Source organism: Strigops habroptila, chromosome 3 (assembly GCF_004027225.2).
Source record: "Strigops habroptila isolate Jane chromosome 3, bStrHab1.2.pri, whole genome shotgun sequence".
NCBI classification, from domain to species: domain Eukaryota; kingdom Metazoa; phylum Chordata; class Aves; order Psittaciformes; family Psittacidae; genus Strigops; species Strigops habroptila.
In genome coordinates, this window is record NC_044279.2 from 7,011,515 (window position 1) to 7,034,369 (window position 22,855).

General features: G+C 41.9%; 1 protein-coding gene across 3 annotated transcripts in view; it reads left to right on the forward strand.

Annotated features, from left to right (window-relative positions):
* CAMK1D (calcium/calmodulin dependent protein kinase ID) overlaps window positions 1-22,855 on the forward strand; it is a 225,211-nt gene that overhangs the window by 162,622 nt on the left and 39,734 nt on the right. For all 3 annotated transcript variants that reach the window (XM_030479852.1, XM_030479853.1, XM_030479854.1), the window contains exons 4-5: window positions 15,349-15,487; window positions 18,703-18,829. In XM_030479852.1, the coding sequence (XP_030335712.1) occupies window positions 15,349-15,487; window positions 18,703-18,829 (266 nt within the window). The remainder of the gene's footprint in view (window positions 1-15,348; window positions 15,488-18,702; window positions 18,830-22,855) is intronic.

Genomic DNA, 22,855 nt, shown 5'->3' on the forward strand with positions numbered 1-22,855 from the left:
AGGTGTTTTCAGCTATGTTTATTATTCTACAACAATATTGCCAGTCCATTATATTGCCAATACCTGCTTGAATCTGGAGACACTGCTGTTTGTGGGATGTGTTTCTTTTGGGTCTGTGTCCTTAAGGAAGCTGAACCACAGAAAAAAATGTGATAACGCAGCTTGGTTTTGCATCTTCAAACATGGCTTTGGTCAGCTCTGAAAGTCAAGTTAAGCGGGTTTCGTGTCTGAGCTTGGGAGCACTGGCATAACTATTCTATGATTCTATGATCAGGCATTCCCTTGCAGGAGGGTTGGGCACTTCCAGTCTCAGCATTCAGGTGGCAACAATGAACATGGGAACATAAGGTAGGACATAGCAGCACAACAACAACAATTATAACAAAAAACCCCAAATCATAAAAATATGAGCTCCATTTTCTCAATAAATAGTTTATTTTAATGGAGTATTATACAGAGGTGCTTTTAACATACTGGAATAGCACTTTAACAAAAAGCACTTTAACAAGTGGTTTCAGCCTGGTGCTTAACAGCTACAAGGAGGGGGGAAACATTTGGCATTTCTGTTTTCCTAACCTCCTGAGAACACACCAGCAAGATTCCTCTTAATTGAACCCTTAAACTTTTAATGCAGTCTCTGGACTGATATGCATTTGCCATATGTTTTACTTAGCTGTTAAATGGTTGACTAAGGCCTTTACTTGGCCTGTTAAACTGAATTGATGACATTTTAATATTGCACAGGGAATACCACAGCCAAATAGAAAACAGACATCTGTGGTGCTGGGATGGGTCAATCCTGGTGCTGGGCTGAGCAGCTGGACCAGGGAGCTGAGTTCTTCCAACCGGAGCAGCATAAATAACACAGCAAGAGCAGGAGAGCATTTTCAGCAGTGGCTTTGGATGTTCATACCTGGTTATAACTCATTATTTAAGAGCTGTCTTAAAGCACTTTATAAATCATCAGCGTGAAATCTGTTTTCCATACTGGTCTGTAACAAACAGCTAAAGTGAATGGCTTCTTCTACTGCATAAATACACCTGGTTGCCTGTTGGAGAGGCAGACAAATTCAGCTTGGTGATTTTCCAGTTAGTTATGGAAGATATGGGCTAAGATTACTATCTAGTAAAAGCAGGATGAACATATTTCTTGAAGAGATGAATCTGGCTCCCTCCAAAGGTTAAGGGAACAATTGACATTCATTTTAATGGACCTCTTTACTACTCCATGACATTAGCATCCATAAGGCAGTCACGGTGCTGAGTAAGTGTTTCGGCGCTGAGGGAGTCTCGAGTTATTTTTTGAGAGGTGGAACATTTTCAGAAGGAAGTATAGAAAACACCCTGTGGTTTAGGGTACTTTCCAAGAGTTGGAGCTATTGACTTGAATCCCCCTCTCCTCTCTTCCAGCTGGAGTAGAGAGTGAGGTTTGTGTCCCACATCCTGGGAACTTTCCTGCTGGCAGTTGACTGCATGGAGAGTCTTGACCTCTTGGCAGCAGCAATAATGGGTTATCTGAACCATACATTTGATTATAGATACCTAATTCCCTCTCAAGGGACTTAGGTCCCTTTTGAGATTCACCCTTCAGTGACTTGCCCAAGGTTGCAGAGGAAATCGCTTGTAGAGCTAAGGTTAAACACAGCTCCCCACAGCTGAAGCTCTTGCCTTGGCCATGCTTTTGTGTTTTCAGGGGAGTGCAATGATCCTGCATGTCTCACACCTCCCTGACACACACCGACATGAGGGTCCTGGGGAGAATGATGGGGTTATATGGTAGCACTTGTATCAGATGTAATTACTGCAGTAATATTAATTTCTTATAAATTTCTTTGCCATGGTTGGTGTTAGTGAAACCTTGCTTGGTATGCAGGCAACCAAAGATATCCTCATCAGGTCTGAAAGAGGTCAGACTACCTAGCTGTGGATATTTATCCTCTTAGCACTTTTCTTTGGTCTCTTCCTTTGGACCAGCATAATAGCAGTTTACTGACTTGAATTCATTGGCTTAGGGAGACTCGGTGCCTCCCTGGCAGCACCTGAATGGAGGGCACTGAGTTTTGATACCATTTCCTCTATTTTCAAATTGCAGAATCACTCCCATGCAGATAATCAGTTGCTCAGATAATTTTGCCCTAATATTTGTGCATCAGCGTGCAGACTCCAAGGTGCTGGGAGGCAACTGCTTGCCAAAAGCAGGGATCCTGCAAAAGCTGTCTGGTGTTATATGCACATACAAAGCACAGACTCTTTAAAAGCTAAAATAAGGCATTCTTCAGCTAAGTGCATTGGGCAGGCTCCGTGCTGCTCAGATCTCATATGTACTGGATAGTGACTGGAGTAGCTACTATAGATAAGTTTCCTATAAATGTGGTCTGAGCCAAAATAAAAGTCACTTCAAGCAAATTGCTCTGCTATACAGATTGCATCACCACCTTGCCATGTGCTTCTTCATAATCTTAGGTGATTGTGGCCTTGCTTCCTTGTCAAACCCCAAATTAACTCCATTTGGGTGAAATCCTTCCTGCTGTAATCAGTGCAACACCACTGGCATGTCCAGGTCTGTCCCACTTGGTATTTGCCCATTGCTTGTCAGATGCTATCGCCAAATGCAGGACACTTGGAATGTCTGGGCAGGGCTTGTGAGCCCTGTAGCCAAAGTCTGTGTTTCATTTTTGTTCATGAGTTTTTGCAATGTGTTTTGACTACCATATTAGCAAAAATCTGAAGTGTCTGGCTGTTTTCTAAACTCCCTGCTATCCTTGGTGTATAAATCACACAGCCCAGGAGTACAGTGAGGGTTACATTTACTAGATTATTTTTTGGGTTTGATCTAATCATCACTTTTGCTTTGGGATGGAGGAGGAGTTTTAGTTTTCACATAACTCTGCTTATAACGTATGGAACAGATGCTGAGGAGCCAGGATTGGCAATTAGGAGTAGCCCTATAAAATGTAAAAGGAAGACTAAAACATAATTTTTTAAATCATAGCTGAATCCATGAAGTTTCAAGGTCATGTTTTGTCAGCAGGAATGTCCATGATCTTACTAGATCCTATACTGGCCAAATTAAGCAGACAGTGATTAAATGGTAGTGCCAGGGGTTCCCTATGGGATATGCTGAGCTGATATGGTGGCATTTCAGACCAGCTCAGCATTGCACCCATCAGCACAACTCTTTGCATCCCCCAGGAGTGGGATAAGGTCCCAAACCATGTGTGCTGGTTTACACCTCACCCGTGGCCAGCGGGCCTGGCAGAAAGCATGCTCTTGCAGTGATGTCCTGCCATGGGCCTCCCCAAGAGCAGCCAGGCTGAGCTGTGAGGACCAGTTTGATGGCTGTAATCTGAAGCTGGTGCAGTTTTACAGCTTGTATTTGTGCTGTTGCTTGGGGCTTGCTCATGAATGGGGGTTTATAGGGCAGTTTAAGTATGAAATGCGAAGCATGGGGGAATTACATCCCTTATGGCCCCCAGGAGGTAGAGCTCAAGGAAGAACTGTGCACAGCACGTGGCAAATAGTAGGAAGCAGCAAGTTTGTGTTGAGGCTTCAGGATAGTCCTGTTGGATGCTTTGGCTTGAGGGAGATGAGGACCATGTCCTCACTCTTTGCCCACTCTGCTTTGGGGTGGTGCTTCCCAGGAGCTGCCTTTGGGGTGCCACTGCTGGGAGGGGGATTTTTGTGGGATGGACAGGAGTGTCGCTGTGCCCTGCCCCAGCACCACCACCATCCACACACCGATGGTCCAACTTTGAGAACATGACCAAGGAGTTTGCTGTGAGATAGGGAAGAGTCTTTGAACTGTGCCGTACTGAGCTTTTGGTGCTGGATGTAGCTCCCACAGATTACAGCATCTGACACAATCTGGTTCATCCTTTCTCCATTGTTCCAGCTAACTTTGATTATTTGTTGTATCAATCATGGTTTTGCTTTTTTCAAACACCAGCTTTTATAGTTTGTTACTAATTCACCTATTAAAAGATTACGGAAGTGGACACAGTGATGGTAACACAAACTCATAAAATATTGAGCATGAACTGTAAGGGTTTGCTTGTTGGCATTGGTTTGCTCTTCTGCGTTGAAAATAAAATTCCCATGGAGCTACTTGGGTTGATTAACGAAGAATTAGCTACAGACTTTGGTATTCTGTGTCAAGGCAACTGCATAAAGTGCTAGAATAGACAGCAGCCTTGGAGAAATAATGTATAAGTGGATATTGAAAATCTCCCCCAAGGCCATGGGTCGCTCCCAGTAAAAACCAGAATGCCTGGCAGTCGGCCAGCCTGGTTTGTTAAGACACAAGAGCAAATAGCTACCTTTAAAAATAACAGATGCATAAAATCTTCCCTCTTTTGCTGGAGTCCTCATTATTAGCATGAACATGTGTCTGTTTTCATCTGTGTGATTAGATTCTTGGAAGTCATCTCCGTGATGAATTGATGATTTCCATTAGAAACATCTCAATGGCCTGGGCTAACTCAGCCACCAGTAAGGCAATAATTGAAGAATTATTATAATAAGCCCCGGGGCACATTTGTTTTATGTAGGACATTCTGGAAACTTTCTCTTCTGTGTACTATGCTCCTACTATGTCTTTTAACAAATACTTTCCCTCCAGGAAGGGTGGGTTTTGTTTCTTTCAAAAGGCAGTAAATTCAGCTATTGCGTAGAATAGAACCAGTAAATCTGTGGCTGCGGTACCTGATTTTGGTGCTGGACAGCCAACATGGATTGAGCAAGCACAGGGCATCATCAGGATTGCTCTTTCTGCTCTCTCCATGCCCAGCTGGTTTCACTCATGGCTTCCAAGCATTTTTGGAGGCCATCCTTTCTGCTGGCCAGTTTTGCCTGGTCACTTCATTGGCTGCTGATGGCACCCCATTCTTCCCATCTCTCATGGGGATGCCATGGACAGCATCTCCTTGAGAAGCTCATCCCACAGTAGTTGAAGAGCAAAAATCACATGAGCCTTGGCGCTTCACATGCCCAGCTTCTGGGGGTTTTGGAGAATATCAGGAATTAGGACCAGATGCCTTTTGTACATCATAAATCTTCCCTCAAGGCCGTGAGAGAATATCTGTGCTGCCACCCTCCAGCCAAACCACAATAAATCAGAGGGTCCTCCTGGTCCCTGCTGTGCCTTATCTGTGCAGAGGGTGCAGCTTGGAAATTAGCTGTTGCTAACAGGAGAAGGCAGCTGGTGATCTGCAAATAAACACAAAGTTTTAGCTGGGAGTGCTGTTGCTGGCCTGTCAGCAGTGCACAAGCAGCATCATGAATCATGTCCACTCACAGTCATCATGCACAGAGCTGGAAAAGGGTGGGTAATGTGAAGAACTGCAATTAATAGAGTGAGAGAGAAGTCTCAGGTGGGACATAGCAAGGTGTGCTCAGCATCATGGATAGCAGTGGGATTTAGACCACTGTGTTTGCGATAAACTGCTTTTAACAGCTTTGGTCTGATTATGTATGCTGCTCATCCTCACTCACCATGGCCAGTGTCCCTCTTTAAAGATGACTGGGCAAGAGATTAATCAAGTTGTGTACAATCCTGAGGTTTCCAAATTCAATACCTGTTCCTCCTGGTTCTTTCTATTGCATTACAAGTGCCCTTGCAGCTCCTGTTGAAACTGAGTTTACTACTTAAAGATATAATATTGCTCTAAACAGTCACATGCATTGTATTTAGCTATGTTTGCATCCAAGTTGTAAGAATTCAGTTTGATGTCTCTCTACACTGCTCAAAATTGGAGGAATTCTCACTCTACTGTGCAAAATGGGGGTAGTTTGATTGAACAGTGGTGAGATAAGAATCATCAGATGTAGTAGAGTGAACAAATGATGTTCAGAAGAGAGTGGTAATTGGAAACTCCATATTCTATATATTATATTTGATTCAGTATTGAAATTCAGATACTTAGCACTGGTCTGTATCCTGCCCAGGATTGGCCAGATCATTACTGATGCAGATGTGAGTGAAGATACTTAACATGGTAATTTAAGTTTCCAAATGGAAACCTGGAAATGAGCATCACTCTATATGCACTCAGCTTCTAGTTAGCTCTTAACAGAGGCCGTGAAAGTAGCTGTTGAATATCATTTTTATTTGAGAGAGAAAAATAGAAGATAGAAACAGGAAAAATGAAGTTACCAAAACCTAAAAAGAGTAAGGTTGCTTTATTACAGCTAAAGAGTCTGCAGGTGGTGTTGAAAGGGACCCAATGATGGGACATCAGAAATTATCATTGGAAAAAAGCTCAATGTAATTAGTCAGTGTGTGTAATTAACCATTGGACAAAGCAGACAAGGGATTAGTGGTATCTTCTAAGTCAAGCCCGGCTACACTACTAAGCGATAGTCTTTTGTCCAGCCAGGAGCTATGGATCTGAGGCAGAAATTGTACAGTCTTTGTTTTGTCTGGGGTCAGATTAGATTATCAGACTGGCTTTAAAATCTATGAATCTGTCATATTTGATTTTAAGTGAATGAATCAAAATATTCCCTTACTATAGGTATGCACATTCAGATCAGAGTTGAGTAATTCAATAATTAATTTGATGAGCACGAACAGAAGAACATGAGCACTGTTTCATTGGGTCGTACCAAAGATTCCTCTGTTCCAGGATTGCTCCTTAGATGACAAAGGCTTTTGTTTTAAATCCACCACCTGCTAATTCCACAAGGTCCCTCATTTCTCATCTGTGGTGTGAAATAATTCTTCAATTTCTCTTTCCATGCTCCATCCTTTCATGACTTTGTAGAGTGCTTTCGTATCTCCTCTGTCATCTCTTTTATTTGCAAATGGGATCTCTCTTTTCATGGAGAAGCTCTCTGGCCCTGCTTGCTTTACTTCTTTCCACTTTCCTAAGTTTGACTATACTTTTGGCCAAAGTGTCTTCGGATCATCAAGTTGGGATTTGTCCGAATGAACATAGAAATGGATGTTTCTATTCCTCACACCCTGAAATGTGCCCTTAGCAGCATCATACCATAGAAATGCTTCCTTCCTTGTGTTGCCTGAACAAGATGGGGACGGTAACTCTCATACAGGTGCTTATTCTGTAGACTTGCAAGACTGGGTGAGATGAACTTTGTCAAGAATGAAGTTGTAAGTGTACCATGGATGTTTAGGGGGACATAGTTTTCTCCTTTGCGCTCAGTTTTCACCCAAACCTTCTGATTGCTTTTTCATGGCCACAGAGCATTTCAGGGAACTGTCCTTGATAACTCCAATACTTATTTCCTCATTTTTTTAGATTTTTTATGTTCTAAAATTGTGCATGTACCATAAAATGGGCTTTTCCTTGTATTTACTTTAGTTACTTCAGGAATATTTCATTATAAGCAACTAGAATTTTGTTTTTTCTGTATCAATTCTCTGCAAGTTTCTCCATACTTTCTCAAAAGTTGAAGAGCACATTAATGGCTTTTTAAATATAAATATAGTTGTAACTTCAGAGCTCTTTCTGCACTGAGGCAAGTGTTACTCAATATGATCTTAACACTGGCTATTTCCATGATGACATCTGCCTGCAAACTTACTTGTGAGAAAGCATGTGGAAATCAGACTCAGAAAAAGGAATATGCACACAACAGCAAATTTCTATTAAGTGTTATTCACAGAAAAACTGGGCTGTTTAAGCTCCAGCTGAGACTGACTTTACTGTACTTTTCTGTACTCCTTTGTGATATTTAGGTCAATTCTTAGTGCTGCATTCATCTTATATTTCATAGTTGTTTACTATACATCGCTAATTTACAGTCTCCGCCTTCCATTACATTGGTTTTCATTATTTTTGGGTCTGTTCTTCCTAGTTAATGCTGGCAGGACATTGAGGTTGGTTTCCATTGGAAAACAAGTCATAAGGAAAACAAACCCAGCCTATTAGTCCCAAAACATGACCTACTTTTAAATTGCTGTCAGGTGAGGAATCTCCTCCAGATTTTAACTATCCACTTATTTTATGGAGAGCTGGAGGAATATGACAGCAGTTAGGAAATACATTGTTCCAGCCTTCAGATACTGGAAAATGGATTTTATGTGGTGGTTTGTCTAACAGAGCTCTGTTTTCTAGAAGCAAAGTGAGAAAGGTTGAGGCAACAAAATCACATATATTTAAATATATATATTTATATATATACAATGAGCAAGTGATTGCACTGATTTGCTGAGATCTCAAATAAGGAGATTAATAAATCAGAGAGCAATTACCTCTTTAAAACTAAACTTTTGAGTTGTTTAATGCATACCGCGCATATTTTAATTACTTTTTTTAATGGTCTCTTTTTCACAGTGAAACCTGTGGTGAATCCATTGTATGGATAGATTCACATGTGGTGACATCAAACTGTTGACTGACATGGTTGGCACAGTTGAAAGACACGATTGCTGAGCTCCAGCATTGCCTTTTCATTTAATGCAAAGCAATGAAATAAAACAGGCAACAGGCTGAATGGCCAACATATATGTTATAGAATCAGAGAATGGCTTGGGTCAGAAGGGACCTTAAAGCTCATCCAGTTCCAACCCCCTGCCACGGGCAGGGACACCTTCCACTAGAGCAGGTTTCTCAGGATCCTATCCAACCTGGCCTTGAACACTGCCAGGGATGGGGCAGCCACAGCTTCTCTGGGCAACCTGTTCCTCTGTTTTCACCACACTCCATAGGTCTTTTTTAAAATGGCAAGGAGCACACTTGAATGTGATCACACTGCTAATAACTGATGATTCCTTGGCTCCTGTGGAGGTGCCAATCAAACTGTAAGAGCTCAGAAGAGTGGAAAAGATGTGCCCATCTTCTGCCCATCATTGTGTTTAGAGACCTCAGCTGAGTGCTAGAGATGTGAAAGTTTGATACAGTATTCCTTAGGATTTGATTGCATGGTGGGTTATGAGTGCAGGTTACTTTACTAGAGATATGTGCCCCATAAATAGTGACGGCAGCACTGTGGGAGTGTTGTTGTAGCTGGCAGGTCCTAGGTCTCCTCCACACATGGCTGCCTGGGGGAACAAGCATAGATGGAGGCAAATGGACTGCTGGCATTTGAAGGGCTGTCATAAGCTGTCAGTCAGTAACATTTAGTCACAAAAGGCTTAAAAACCTCATGTCCTTTGTCATTTTGTTGCAATTAGTTCTGTCACACTATTTATAGCTGATGGAACCAGGGGAAATTTTGAATACAATATCAGATATTTGAATATGGAATAAAGTTTTGAATAAAACAAGACAGCATCAAACTAAGAAAATCATGGACCTTGAAAGACCTCCGCAGTAGGGATTCTGTGAAGGAAAATGTGGTTTCCAAAGATTTTAACTGCCAAACTACATTATATCCCTGAGCTGAGCTTTCCAGAGACTTAATGGTCTTGTCCTAGTGGAAACAGAGGTCTGTTCACCAAAGCACAGCATCATTACAGCTGCTCAGCAAATGTCATATGGCACTTCTGGTGCAGGGAAGGAGCTGTTCTGGTTTGCCCAATTTGGTTCTGAGAGATGACCACACCATTTTTGCCCAAACTTTTCCAGAACAACCCCTCAGGGTGGGGAGCGTCCTTCTGGTGCAGCCACCATTACAGTGGTGATGAAGGGCTGAGGAACCATCAGCCCCCCAGAATAAATCCCACAGCAATGTTGCATTGAACAGCACTATCAAAGGAGCGGGTGCTAACACCCATCCATCCCTCTCTATCACAGGCACACACTTGTGTTCTAGAAAAGTAAGCCAAAATTAATCCTGCTTTCTTTCTTTGGTGGCCTTGGAGATGTATGTTACCATTGGATTTAAAAGTGGGTGATTTAAAGCTATAATAACAAGGAAAGTCCTTGCCTTGTTCAAGCTGTATATTTTATGATGTGCTGCAAATGAGAAAGCCAATGCAGTTTGCTGATATGTATACTGAATAAGGAAAGTCTCTGTAGGATATGCAGTATTTCTATAGCAATATCTGTCCCTGCCTGATTAACACCTTAGATTATTGGCACAAGGAGAATTTTAATCACGTACTTCTATTTGCAAGCGGTCAGGCTGAATAATCATAATGTTCCTTTCTGGGTCTGAAATCTATTAATCTGTTTACTCGTTTTCTTTTCATGTGCTACGTCGTTTGAATAGTGAGATGAGGGCAGCCAGTTTCTCTTTCCTTTTGAACAGGGAGCTGGCCAGATTTGCTTGCTGGTTCTCATGCATTTTCACAATGAAGAGGAAATCTAAAGCCAAACAAAAAAGCTCCCCATTAAAAACAAAATAAATTTAAAAAATTGAGATACTTGTATTAATATGAATTGCTTCATTAGAGAAAATACTCAAAGCCAGGACTTCCCAGGAATGGTCCCTTCAGTCTTTCTTATCTCACCTTACACTTCCAGCTTCATGCCCCGGTGGCTGAGTTATGTGCTTTTTCTGATTTATATTATAGGAAACTATGAATGTGTAACTCCTGATCAGGAAGCTGTTCACAGTTGTAGGGTAATGCTCATACTCAACTTTTTTTTCATATTGGCCTGGGATGCCTCCTGCTCCAAATTTCTGAAATCAGCCGTCTTTTCATTAGGCATCCCTAATCTGCAGGTTTTAACAGTATTAGTGTGTCTCTGGAGACATCTCTGCCTTTCCGTGCTGATTCTTCTAACCCAACATGGTGGTGCTTTGATGACTTATCCAATGGAGGCTGGATGATGGCTTGCACTGCAGTGAAGCATCTGCTGAACTTCTTCACGCACTTCTGGAGGGAAAAGCCTGCAAGCTCTGGATACCTTTGATGGGATTCTTTGCGTAAATCCATCACTGATGAGTTCATCAATAAGGCTTTTGATAAAAAGCAGTTAAACTGTCAAGCAGTAAATAATCCAGAGCAATTCCAGGCTGTACTCCAAAAGAGACAGAAAAGGAAAACATCAGTGTTTTGCGAAATGGCAAAGAAGTCAAAAGATAATTCAGAGGGTGTTATTTTTCAAGGTCAAGCAGAAAGGTTCCAACACTTGGTAACAGTGAGAGATGCAGGAGTGAATATATTCTGTACACACAGGTGGTACTAGCAAGAGACAGAAAGGGTAACATGAATACATTAATATCAATACATGACTAACATCTTTTTAATTCCAGCATTTATTTGTTCTTTTATTCATGTATTTATTTACCTGAAGGCTAACATATGTAGGGATGTTCCCTGCCGGGCAGCCCCACCATGGTGATGGTTTGGTAGTGACCTGCAATATGTGGGTACAGATTTCACACCTCAGGCAAAAACATCAGAAATCCAGAGAGACTGGCTCTTGGTTTGTGTTTATGAGTTTAGGAGCCTTAAATTACAAGGGAGTTCGTGTTTGGTGCTCATCTTTCATCAAAGTGTGCCTCTGAAACTTTGCACGTTCTGCTTTCCTGGTGGTACTGCAAAGGAATTGGTCCCGTCAGGAAAAGATTGATCATGTCCTTTCTCCATACCTGCAGTAGGGGTTGTTTCGTCAGTTTGGCTCTTTCTTGATGAACTTCATGGGGAAATGGGTTAATGTAAAGTAAAGGTGTAATACTAATGCTGAAATATTTCCTCATCTCTCCCAAGTTTTGGCCGTAAATTAGAAATTGCAAAAATATAGAAATTTGTGTAGTGACAAGGACTGACACAACCCTTAAACAGAGCCTTAATAATGATTAAGACACAGTTAGAGTGACATCTCCTTTGCCTGTAATGAGGATTGCGAGCTCCTTCTCCAAGTGCTGGGCTTTCCCCATGCTGCTTGGTGAAGCAGGGGAGAGCCACTGTTTGGTGGCCAAGCAATGGCCAAGTGATGGAGCCACACACACATTGCAGGCGATCGATCCCATCAGGCATCCATACCAAAGATGCAGCTGCAGCTGCTTTGCTCATTTTTACCCAGCTCTGAGTCCCTGGGCAGGGCAAATGCTTCTCAGGATCATGACATGACACTTGGGCTGTTCCCAGGGCTAAATGCTTTTCAAGTAACTGCACTTGGCTACTCCTCCTTTGACTTTTCCTTTGCCGGGAACCAAGACTGAAATCAGCAGGGAAAAAGGTTCCTTGTGCTGTTGTTTGGGGCAGTGTGTCCAGCTCTGTGAGCCAGTGCCAGCTGCAAGACAGGAGCAGCCCTCTTCCACTAATGAGAAATTCCTCCTACCCTCTCTTAACGGTCAGAAAATGTCTTAAATTTCTTGAAGACAAAGACCTAATTCTGCTCTTACTGACTGAAGTTTCAACTCTGCCTCCTGTTCACTGCTCACAATTGCCATAGAGAGAGCAAAGCTGGTGCTGCCATCAAAAAAATTAATAATAATCCCAGAATAATGAAAATTGGAACAAACAAATTGCTTTGTGAGTGCCCAGGTCTGCTCAGAGCAGGATGCCAAGTCCTGTCTCAGCAGGGTAGAGGGGGCTGGGATCAAGACCAGCTTTACACAAACAGGCCACATCTCCACCATGAGTTTAGAGCTCAAATGCTCTCCCACAGCTGCCCTCACTGGTCTGCTCCTGGAACAGCACTGATTTACGTCAATCCTTGGGCACCATACAGGGAACAGCATTCCCAATGACATTATGGTTGAGTTAACCCTATTTTGGAGGAGAAAAGCCATATGGACATAAGCTCCATATGGAAAGTAGCCATGGCCTTGGGTGCTGAGTTGCAGAGCATCCCTGGGAGGTGAACCCCAGCCATGACTCTTGCCCGCAGCAGGGAGGCTCTATGGGTGAGCGCAAACATGCAGTGCAAATCCCATGTACCACAACACAAAGTCACCACATGAATAAATAGGAGCACAGGACCCTTGATTCTCTGCGTGTACCTGGGATTCTGTGTCAATCTGAATAAGCAAGTGGCTGGAAACTGGCCGGCTGTTCCTCCTGAGTCCTTGGATTAAGCTCTGGTTTGCAATGCATCATTTAAGAGGTTGCAAATATTTTCCGTGTGTTGAAATAAAATTATAAACAGATTGAGCCTGGGTACAGTAGAGCCACTGGACTAAATTTGACTGAGAAAAGCTTTTGATTAAAGAATGAGGCTTAAGGGGGATGTGAGCGGGCATGGGGGGAAATTCTGTCATTTTAATGAAAAGTAATTTGTGGAAGTGTATTCTGCAAACATTGAAGGAGTCCTGTGCAGGAAAGCACATGATGTAAATCAGTATCTGCTAAAGCAGTGCATCTCTTGAATACAACAAAAGTAAGTGTATGAAATTGCAAACCAGCACACACTGCATTTTCATGGGGAAATGTGCTGTATTCAGTCAAGTTAATGACCGCGTGGGCTCCATTTTCAGTGCAATCAATCCATGGGAAACAAAAGGGCTGCAGGGGAAATATAAAGACAGTCAGCTAATAGGAGCCAGATTCAATAAAACTGTATCTGCCTTCAGTGAATGGCGAGGCAGAGTTGTGTCTGTTGCCTTTGCCCTTGGCAAGGCACGCAATGGGTTGGGCCCAGGGTGTAGGGCCGGGACGGGCTTGGAGCAGTACCCTGTGTATACACATATCTGTGAGAAATACAACTCCTGTTGTGAGAATCTAGGGAATAAAGGGTTCTAATTCAAGTTTTTCTGTGCAGTGTTCATCTCGGAGCAGGTTGTTGTGTGATGGCACTTCTGCCAGTGTAGCCTCTACCTGCCATGCTTCCTTCCCTGCTGTGCCATAAGTCATGGGCTCTTCAGATCAATATGTTACCAGGGGCTTTCTCTTGCCCCACTATCATCCCACTGCTTCTGCTCCAGCCTCTCTCTGCCAGCAGCAAGCAGCAATCACCAGGGTTGCTGGCACAGCCAGGGGTCTCCCAGATGGACTTCAGACCCTGGGTGAACTTCACGTTTGCTGCAGAAATTCAGTTTAATGCCAATGTTTCAGCAAGCTGTTTGGTTTGTTTGCCTAGCACTTAATAGGAGGATTATCTGGTTTATTATTTCTTCTTGCAAGGTTGCTTTTAATTTTCAAAGTTGAATGTGTTCATTTTCAGCTGTAGCCTTCTCTCCCATTCAGGCTCCAAACTTCCCTAGGAAGTGACTTCATGTCATTATTCCAGCAGATTAGTTCTTGGAGCGGCTGAATTACCCAGTGTTCATATAATTGCAAGGTCCCAGTCCATATGTATTTAGTGACTGTAATCATTTATTATTTTCCTTTTATGAGGTTTGTTTTTAAAGAAAGTTTTACTGTGCTATTTATGATATGCTAAGTGGTGCAACTTGCTGAAAAAAACCGTATCACATACGTTTTATTTTTTAATAGGTTTTGCTTGTTAAAATGGAAATGTTTTATTTACCCTAGTAGGGCAGCTTTTTGCTGACAGTTTTATTATTTCAATTACTCAGACATTTCTTTTCTCTTTTGTTTCCCCAGATACTCCTCCAGGGAGTTTTAATGTGTCCATTCTTTATTTAAGATTGGGTTTAGAATGTGTTATTTCTACCGGGGCAGAGGAAAAGTGTAATATAGCAGACATTAAATAGTGGGATGTCAAGGTTTTCTTTTCTTTCCTCTTTTGAGTTGTGGAATCCTTTCCCCATTTGTGTCATCTGGTGATTAATTGCACTGATAATCTGTGCTCCCTCATCAATAACTGTCTCTTACCAGTGCGGGCAGAGACTGTGCTCTGCCTGAAGAGTTTGTGGCTGCTGATAAATGAACATAGATGTAAGAGTAAAGGGAGGGCACCTCTGAGAGCATTTAAAATTGCCGGAGAAGCAGAATCCTTTAATAAACTAATGCTTTATAGGTTCTGGCAGTAACTACCGTATACATTTCACTCACCAGTGAAAAGGGGAAAAGGAGAATCATACAATCGTAGAATGGTTTGGGTTGGAAGGGACTTTAAAGCTTATCCAGTTCCAACCCTTCATGCAATGAGCAGGGACATCTTCAACTAGACCAGGTTGCTCAAAGCCCCATCCAACCTGGCCTTTCTCCAGGACAAAACCCAAGCCTTGATTGGTAGAGTGAAAAGTGAACCCCAAGGGATCATACTAGTAGGGAGCCTTACAACCTCCGTGGGCCAGCACCAGTGGGAAGGGCAGACTAAATTCATCTATACAGTGTAGGAACCAGTGTGTGCTCTTCTGGCTCTTGCTAGGATAGAGTTGTGACTTCCCTCTTCAAGTGCTAGTGAGTCTTTGACCACTCTCTGGTGTGCAATGGATTTTATTTTCCATTATAGCATGACCAGTCCTTGGACTATCGGAAAACCAAAACCGAATGCTTGTTGGGACAGTGGGGAGCACCCAGAGCTCCAGACAGATGCGTGCTCAGACTACCTGTAGCCAGTGCATGGCCTTGACCACGCTTTGGCAAGGTAGAAAGCACATGGCAAAGCATATCCTCACACTTCTGCATCCCATCATGTTTTCCAGAGTGTCTGGGGGTGAACTTTTTGACCGCATTGTGGAGAAAGGGTTCTACACCGAGAAGGATGCCAGCACCCTGATCCGGCAGGTCCTGGATGCTGTCTACTACCTGCACCGAATGGGCATCGTGCACAGGGACCTCAAGGTAAGACCACAGTGTGACTCAGTCCTCTGGGAAGTGTTAATGAAGGTTGTATCATTACATGAGTCTAAGACATTAAGTCCAGCCTCCCCTGGGACTGGCTATTTCAGGAAGGTTTTGCAGTAAGAGAGATGCTCTGAAGCCTCCCCACTTAATTGGTTTTAATGAGGACTTTGCAATCAGTGCTGTTACAATGGGAGTTCTGCACAGATGGGTGTGGGGAAAAAGTCATTCATTAAGACTTGAGATGTTACATTGAGGCAAGGAAACTCAGCTGGGATGTAAGTGTTTACTGCTGTAAAATATCTTGCAGATCTGCTGGGCTATATTTACTTTTACTTAAAAATAATTAGGAACAATAAACAGTGTGGGGAAGTTGAATGATTTCCTATTGTGCTATTTGGACCAGTGTTTTTGAAGACACTGTTAACAGCAAGGATTCTTCTAAGGAACAGCGTGTGTGAATGTGATTTTTAGATAATTTTCCTTTCAGCTGTACCATGTTATCACATCAAAAAAACCCAATCCAAATAAAAAGATTATTTCTGTATTGTTTCCTTCTTAAACTGTCATTAAGATAAGCAGAAAGGCTCAGATTTCATAGCACACAGCTAAGCCTCCCCATCTTTAGTATCTTAAATGATAAATTAGCAGAAAACATTAGAAAAAGATTCAAATGTCAGACAAAAACTGTGGGTTCAGTTCCTGAGCTGTTTAATTCTACCAAAATTTACTGCCAGAAATGAACAATTCAGTGAATGAAATAACCTCTGGTTGTGTTATGGAGGGATGTTCCAAACAAGAATTTCCTTGGATGTTAACACTGTGGCCTTCAGATATTCTGTTGTACAAGCTCTTAATAACATTCCTGTCTTTGTAATTTAAAGGGAAGCTGTAGCTCTCACTTTAAAACAGATTAATCTTATTAAAAAGTTCCTATAGTAAAATATGAGGTCTGGTAATTGGGAAGTGGACTCATCCACAAATTATTTTCAGAATTTATGTAAGGACATGCTGAATTTAGATCAAACCAACCTTCTTCAGGGATATTTTGGGGCAAAGACTAGCTTTTGTTCTCTCTCTTTCTTTTGTTTGCAAGTCTTTGTCAGTACCTTATCAGTTCTTAAAATGGCTCATAAAATACGGTATATGAGGAACACCTGCAGTGAATTTCTGTTAGCACAAGCATACTGTGATGGCAAAAATAGGGAAAAAATACCAAGATAAGCGTAAGTTTCAAATTGTGATCCTTAAAATGAAATTCTGGGAAAGAATCCACTCTATAAAAATACAACCCATGAAACATCTATAACAATTATTTATTGTAATTATGTGTTATTCAGACACCAAAATAGTACTTGCTGTAGCTGGGAAGAGCAGATCTCGGCTCCAAGTCTCAAATCTAAGTAACACAGCAGCAGATAACAAGAGATGGAAGCAGATGAGGTCCAGGGAAGTCCAGGATGTACAAAATGACTAAAAGGTTCAAGCAGCTCCTCTTGATACAGAGCCACTTCATTAATGCTTTTTAAATTAATGAGCTGGAAGGACCAGAGGGTTTTTAAAGCAGTTTTAAACAAGTTTAAGTTTTTAATGGGTAGGTTTCTTAGCCTTACTATATATGAATAAGTGGGAACCTGAGGTGAGTTAGCAAAAATTGCTGGGAAATAATTGTCTTTCCCTTAATACCAGCTCCGCCAACCCCTCAGCAGCTCAGAAGTACACTAGTAAAAGTCAGGAGTAACTTCAACCAAGGGCAGACCATGGCATAAAACTGATTCATGTGGTGCCTGAAAAAAGTGTCAGCATTATAACAGCCAGTTAAAGCACTGAACTTAGGAGGTATCATGAGAAAGAAACATAAATGGTACAACTTCATAATTATTTTTATGAACAGGAATGTTTCCCTGTTATCCTCAGTCCCAGCTAGCTCACAGCTGTGGGTGCAGTTTGTAGATCCTCTCATGGTCATTGTGTCCCATGGATAAAGCCATCACTACGTGGGTTCACCATGCAGCAGCTGGAGAGCCAGCGAGTGCTTTAACCTCCACTTGAAGCTGAATGGGAACCTCAGAGTAGAATAGGGGCAACGTCAATTCCAGTACTTCTTTGTCTCCCCTTTTCCCAGAGCAGGGGGTTGTGGCGATGGAGGAGGGAAGACAGATGCTGGTGCTGTTGCATTGCAATTGTTCCTCCTTACAAATCCAAGCTTGGATGTGTCCCAAGGAGTTTGATGATGCTATGTGGCTGCAGCTGGAGCACACAGCAGGCTGATAGACAAAAAGTGTTGCATGCCAATGTGCATTTTTACCAGCTTCTGGACAAAATTCTGCACCAGGGTTATGTCAAAACATTGGGTATCCATCACTTCTATAGATGAAGACCCCAAGGTCTGGGTGGTGCAATGGCACCCCATTACCACCAGGCTGTCAGAGTGCCACAGATGCTGGACCTTTTTGTGAGCCTGGATAGTAAGTAGGGGAAGAAGTGTGCTCTCACAACACCTAGCGAGAGCTTTACAGTGTAGCAGTAGCATTACAGGTGGAGGACTACGGTGCAGCAAATGGAGGCTGGTTGGGCTCTCCAACCTCGCTGACACTGGTATAAAGTCACAGGGGTTTGTGGAGTGATTCTTGTTTTCTCTCAGCATAAACAAGTTGCTGTACTTAGTGCTGTAGCATTTTTTCCTAATTGGCTTTAGCTAAAACATCTTTGCTATAAGTCTGTTAACTGTAAAGGCATTTCCTCTCTCATAACAGTTTATTTCCAGTGGAGAAGATAGAAGCATTCCTTAATATCTACTGTTTTCCTTTACTTACATGCTGTATAAACCAATTTCACTACATTATCTGGATTTACCATATTTACCTGCTTTCAAATGAATCCTTCTGTTTTATCATTATGAAACAATAATATGTCAGACATCTCACAAGTAAGGCACAAGACTTAGTTCTTACTTGAGGTGCCAAAGGAGAAGTTTGTTATCCCAGGAAAGTTACTCAAAGCCCAAGGAATCAGCTTCTTCCGTTAGTTGCCATACAGAAGTCGTGAGAGAATGTCCATGTAAGTTGTAAGAGGAGGTCTATAGGATTTAGGGGAACCAATTTATATTAGTGTACGATGTAACTAAGGATTCTATTAAATGCAACACATAAGCCAACAGATGTTGTTACTGAACGCACATATTCAAAACCCATTTTGCTTGTTCTCTTTTCTAGCCTGAGAACCTGCTTTACTACAGCCAGGATGAAGAGTCAAAAATCATGATCAGTGACTTCGGATTGTCAAAGATGGAGGGTAAAGGAGATGTGATGTCCACAGCCTGCGGGACTCCTGGCTATGTTGGTAAGAGGTTTGGTTATATTGTCTGTCCACTCCTCTCAGCTGCAGTACAGACACATAGTGAAAAGGAAATAATACTTGTTTTCTAGTGCCACTACTTAATGTAAACGAGGTTTTACAGATGTTCATTAGATATCAAAAGTTGCTGGTGTTCCGTCTTGTGTGCTTTTCTCCTTAGGGTCTCAATCCTGCAATCCTGCTCTGGGTTTCTGGGGTTGACTTCCATGATTTTTATCCATTGCAGAATGCATCTTCTCAAAGGCACTACCTGTAGCTAAGTCAGGACACGTGAGGAATAACCTCAAATGTATTGATTCTGCAAGCACCTTTAAGACCAAGAAGCTTTACCTAATGTAAATATTATTTTTAACATAAAGGATAGCATTTTCCAGATTCCTCTGATAGAAGACATTAAAATGTAAAAGCTACATTTCATAGAATCACAGAATGTTTTGGACCATCCAGTTCCAACCCCCTGCCATGCACAGGGACACCTTCCACTAGAGCAGGTTGCTCCAAGTTCTGTCCAACCTGGCCTTGAATACTGCCAAGGATGGGGCAGCCACAGCTTCTTGGGGCAACCTGTTGCAGTGTCTCACCACCCTCGCAGTAAAGAACTTCTTCCTAATACCTAATCCAAATCTATCCTCTTTCAGTTTATTCAGGCATGTTTTATGTCCTAACTCTTTGCTCTTTGCTAATTCTTTGCTCTTTCATGCATTCAGCAGTGATTGTACCAGGCTGCTGATTAGCAGTGTGTTTACCAGCATCCTTTTAAAAAGTTAAAGTAAATGAATGTGAGAAGGGTCTGTTTGAGCAAACACTATTTAAAAGGCTCGTTTTGGGAACAAGACATCCAGAAAGCCTGTGTCTCCTACGATACCGAGCTAGTCAGCTGAGACGGTAAAATGAATCTCTGGGGTATCCATGAAATGTATGAAACTAAAATTACAGTGGCTTCCCCAGGGATAGATCTGTCTCATATCTTTCCAGCAGGAAAAGCAATGTTATCCAGCAGTCAGAGGCTCCCTTTGCTTTTCAGCTGCCACCTCACCTGTTTTCACAGCTCTGATGGTACAATGGTACGAGAACTCTAAAAGATTATGTAGTTATGACACAGTGATACAAATCTGTCCCAGGAATACCTTTTTCTGGGCATTATCTTCACACTGCACAGGCACACTCTAGAACATCAGGAAATGGAACAGTTTTCTCTAGTTTCCCATTTTATGAAGCCATCAGCCCATCATTTTATTTTAAGCCATGTGAGTCAGGATGCACGCTGTAAAGCCTGAATAAGTGTCTTGTGTAATCACACCAGACTGGAAAGCTTCTTCCAAAGCACTGGAAGGAATTGAGCTGAGGCAGCAATTTTCAGAATTTTAGCTCTCAGCTCTTCTGTCTTTAATTAACACGTTTTATTTTGTTCTGAAATGGGCACTGACTAGAATAAGTCTGCGAGACACAGGGAAGCTCAGATGATATCTGCTGATGAAAAGGAGGGAGCACAGCTCTGCTTGGGCACTGTGTGATCTCATGTGGCCTCTCTGCGTAGCCATCTACATAAGAAAACTTGCTATTTTGGAAAGGAAGCTCTCGGAGCATGTGACACAAATTGTAGTGCTTTGAGAGAGGTTTGAGAGCTCCCATTACTCATGGTCTGGTCGCTGATAGCTACAGAAGTGCCTCCAGGCCTGTTGTTACCTTACTGAACACAGGATTTTATTCACCATGGTTCAAGAGGTCACAGACGCTTATTTCTGAAGTGCTGACAGGAGTTTTTCCCCTCTCTCACAAAGGAAACCTCTTTAAATATTTGTTCTATTTCTTTTTTGCACAGGAGACAGCTCCGCTTTAGTACTGCCTTTATTATTTATTTATTTTTTAATATATATAATCGGTTGCCCAGACAACATTTTCCAAACACAGAAAATTTTTGTTGCTGGTCACTGTGGTGATGCCCACAAATGTGATTCTTGGTGATATGGCTTCTGCATACATGATCTGCAGTTTGTCCACATCCGAAAGCTTTTGTGCCTTCTAGCATCACTCCGATTTGCAGCACCTAATGCCCCAAATAAATGTAAGAGTCCTTCCTCCTAATGGCAGAACATGAACACATGTCCTCATCTGGATGGGGGCACATGCCACAGTGCTGGACCATGCAGTGTCCTGTCTGCCACATTTGTGTGGATATGTTTTCAAGCCATTTTACGTAGGGTGGAAGTATCACTCAGGGATCCATCACTTACAGCGCATTTCCGGATGCTTTTCTTTACAGATACGTAGAACACCCATTTTCTAAGATTTCATGAGGCATTAATTATTTTTGTCAGTTTAACCACTTTGCTTTTAGACGCCTTAAGGTCCTGTCTAACTCTAACTATTCTGTGATTCCGTGACTTGGAAAAAAGTAGGCACGTATCACATGTCAAAGGCACCCAGGGCTCTGTTAGGAAGTCATTAGTATCTGCTACTATTTATATTTCATCTCCACAAATGGATCCAGTCAGATCCAACTATGCAAAGTGCTGGACAAGCTTCTTTGCTTGTCCTGTTCTTAACTCATGTCTGCTGACCAAGTATTTGCAAGTGTGTAAACCCTCCTGTCATTTCTATCTGATTTCCCTAAATAGGATATACTTTCAACTTTGTATTTCAGATTTTAACTCAACTTTTCTTGGTTTCACCTCCAAAGAATAGTGGTACCCAAGTCACTAAATTCCTGTTTATGTGGTTCAGAAATTCATTGAGTAAGGGAGGGTGTATTTATAGTTAAACTTCTTAATAAGTATCACTTTCTGAAGACAAAATTATTATTTATCAAATGAGAATATATCTATCATGTGCATAACCAGTAGTTCATTAGCACATTAGCTTTTAAAGCTCTGCCTTACAGATTAAATTACTGTCAACAGTTCAGAGATCTTATTCCTTCAGGAGTTTCATCAGAGATTTTGGTCCTATGGTGATGGTTAGGATAATTTTACACAATTAGTTGAGCCACTTTTGTTAAGATGCCAATCTAAATGTTTACTCACTGAAGAGAAAGTCTGATAATTCAGCTTCTTATACTGAAAAGGTCTTCCATTTTCTTATCTACTTACTACTCTTATCTCTCTCTCCATTTCTTATGGAAGGAGTCTAGGTGATGAGCTGGGACTAGACACCCAACTTTTAGATAGCACCTAAATTGGGCTAAAGGTGAGACAGCTTGTGTGGCTCATTTAATTGCAGATTAGGTGTGTGGAGTGGCTTGCATGGATCCCACCCCATCATTTAAACTGGAGAAGTGGTGTTTTCAAAACCCCAAGTGACCTGTGTGAGTAAGAGCGAGATCTGTATAAGCCATGAATGATTTATCAGTTTGAACATTATAGATTTGGGCTGTTCAGCTTGAGGCCCTTTATAAGAACTCGATTAAGAAGGAGGTGTTCAAAACTGCCCGAAAATGAGTTCAGCCTTGAGGTGTATCAAGTTGAGCACTCATCAGGAGGTGAGTCCAGTCACTCAGCAAATTACTCAAAAGAGATTTTGCTGTTTGGGAATTAGGTCTCACTGACTGGTCTCTCAAAACCTTCAGTTACTTCTGTAGATGGGGCTTAGACTTGCAACACATTTAGGAGCATTGAAAAAATTGGAAAAGATATTAGAAAGCCTGTCTTGGACAGCCTGATCTCCTTTGCAGAAATGCTGAACTGTGTGTTTTTGGCTGGCTGATATCTTAATCCTACTGAGATTTAAAATTCTTGCTCTGACTCCCAACCCAACTTCAAGTAAAATATTCTTGTATTTCGCTGTCGTAGGAATTGGGCTGGACCCTGGCTGTGTGGTTGGTCCCTGAGGACTCCACCTCACTCACTGTTTTTATTTTCTGCAGTGCTTTTATGAAAGGTCATTCCACAACTTTCAGCTCTGACAGAACTCCAGTAGCAATTTCAGAACATATCAAAGCCATACGTTCCTCTTAGCCCTGTGCAAGACCAAAGCATTTAGATTCCCATGTTGAATTTTAACTTGGTATACTTT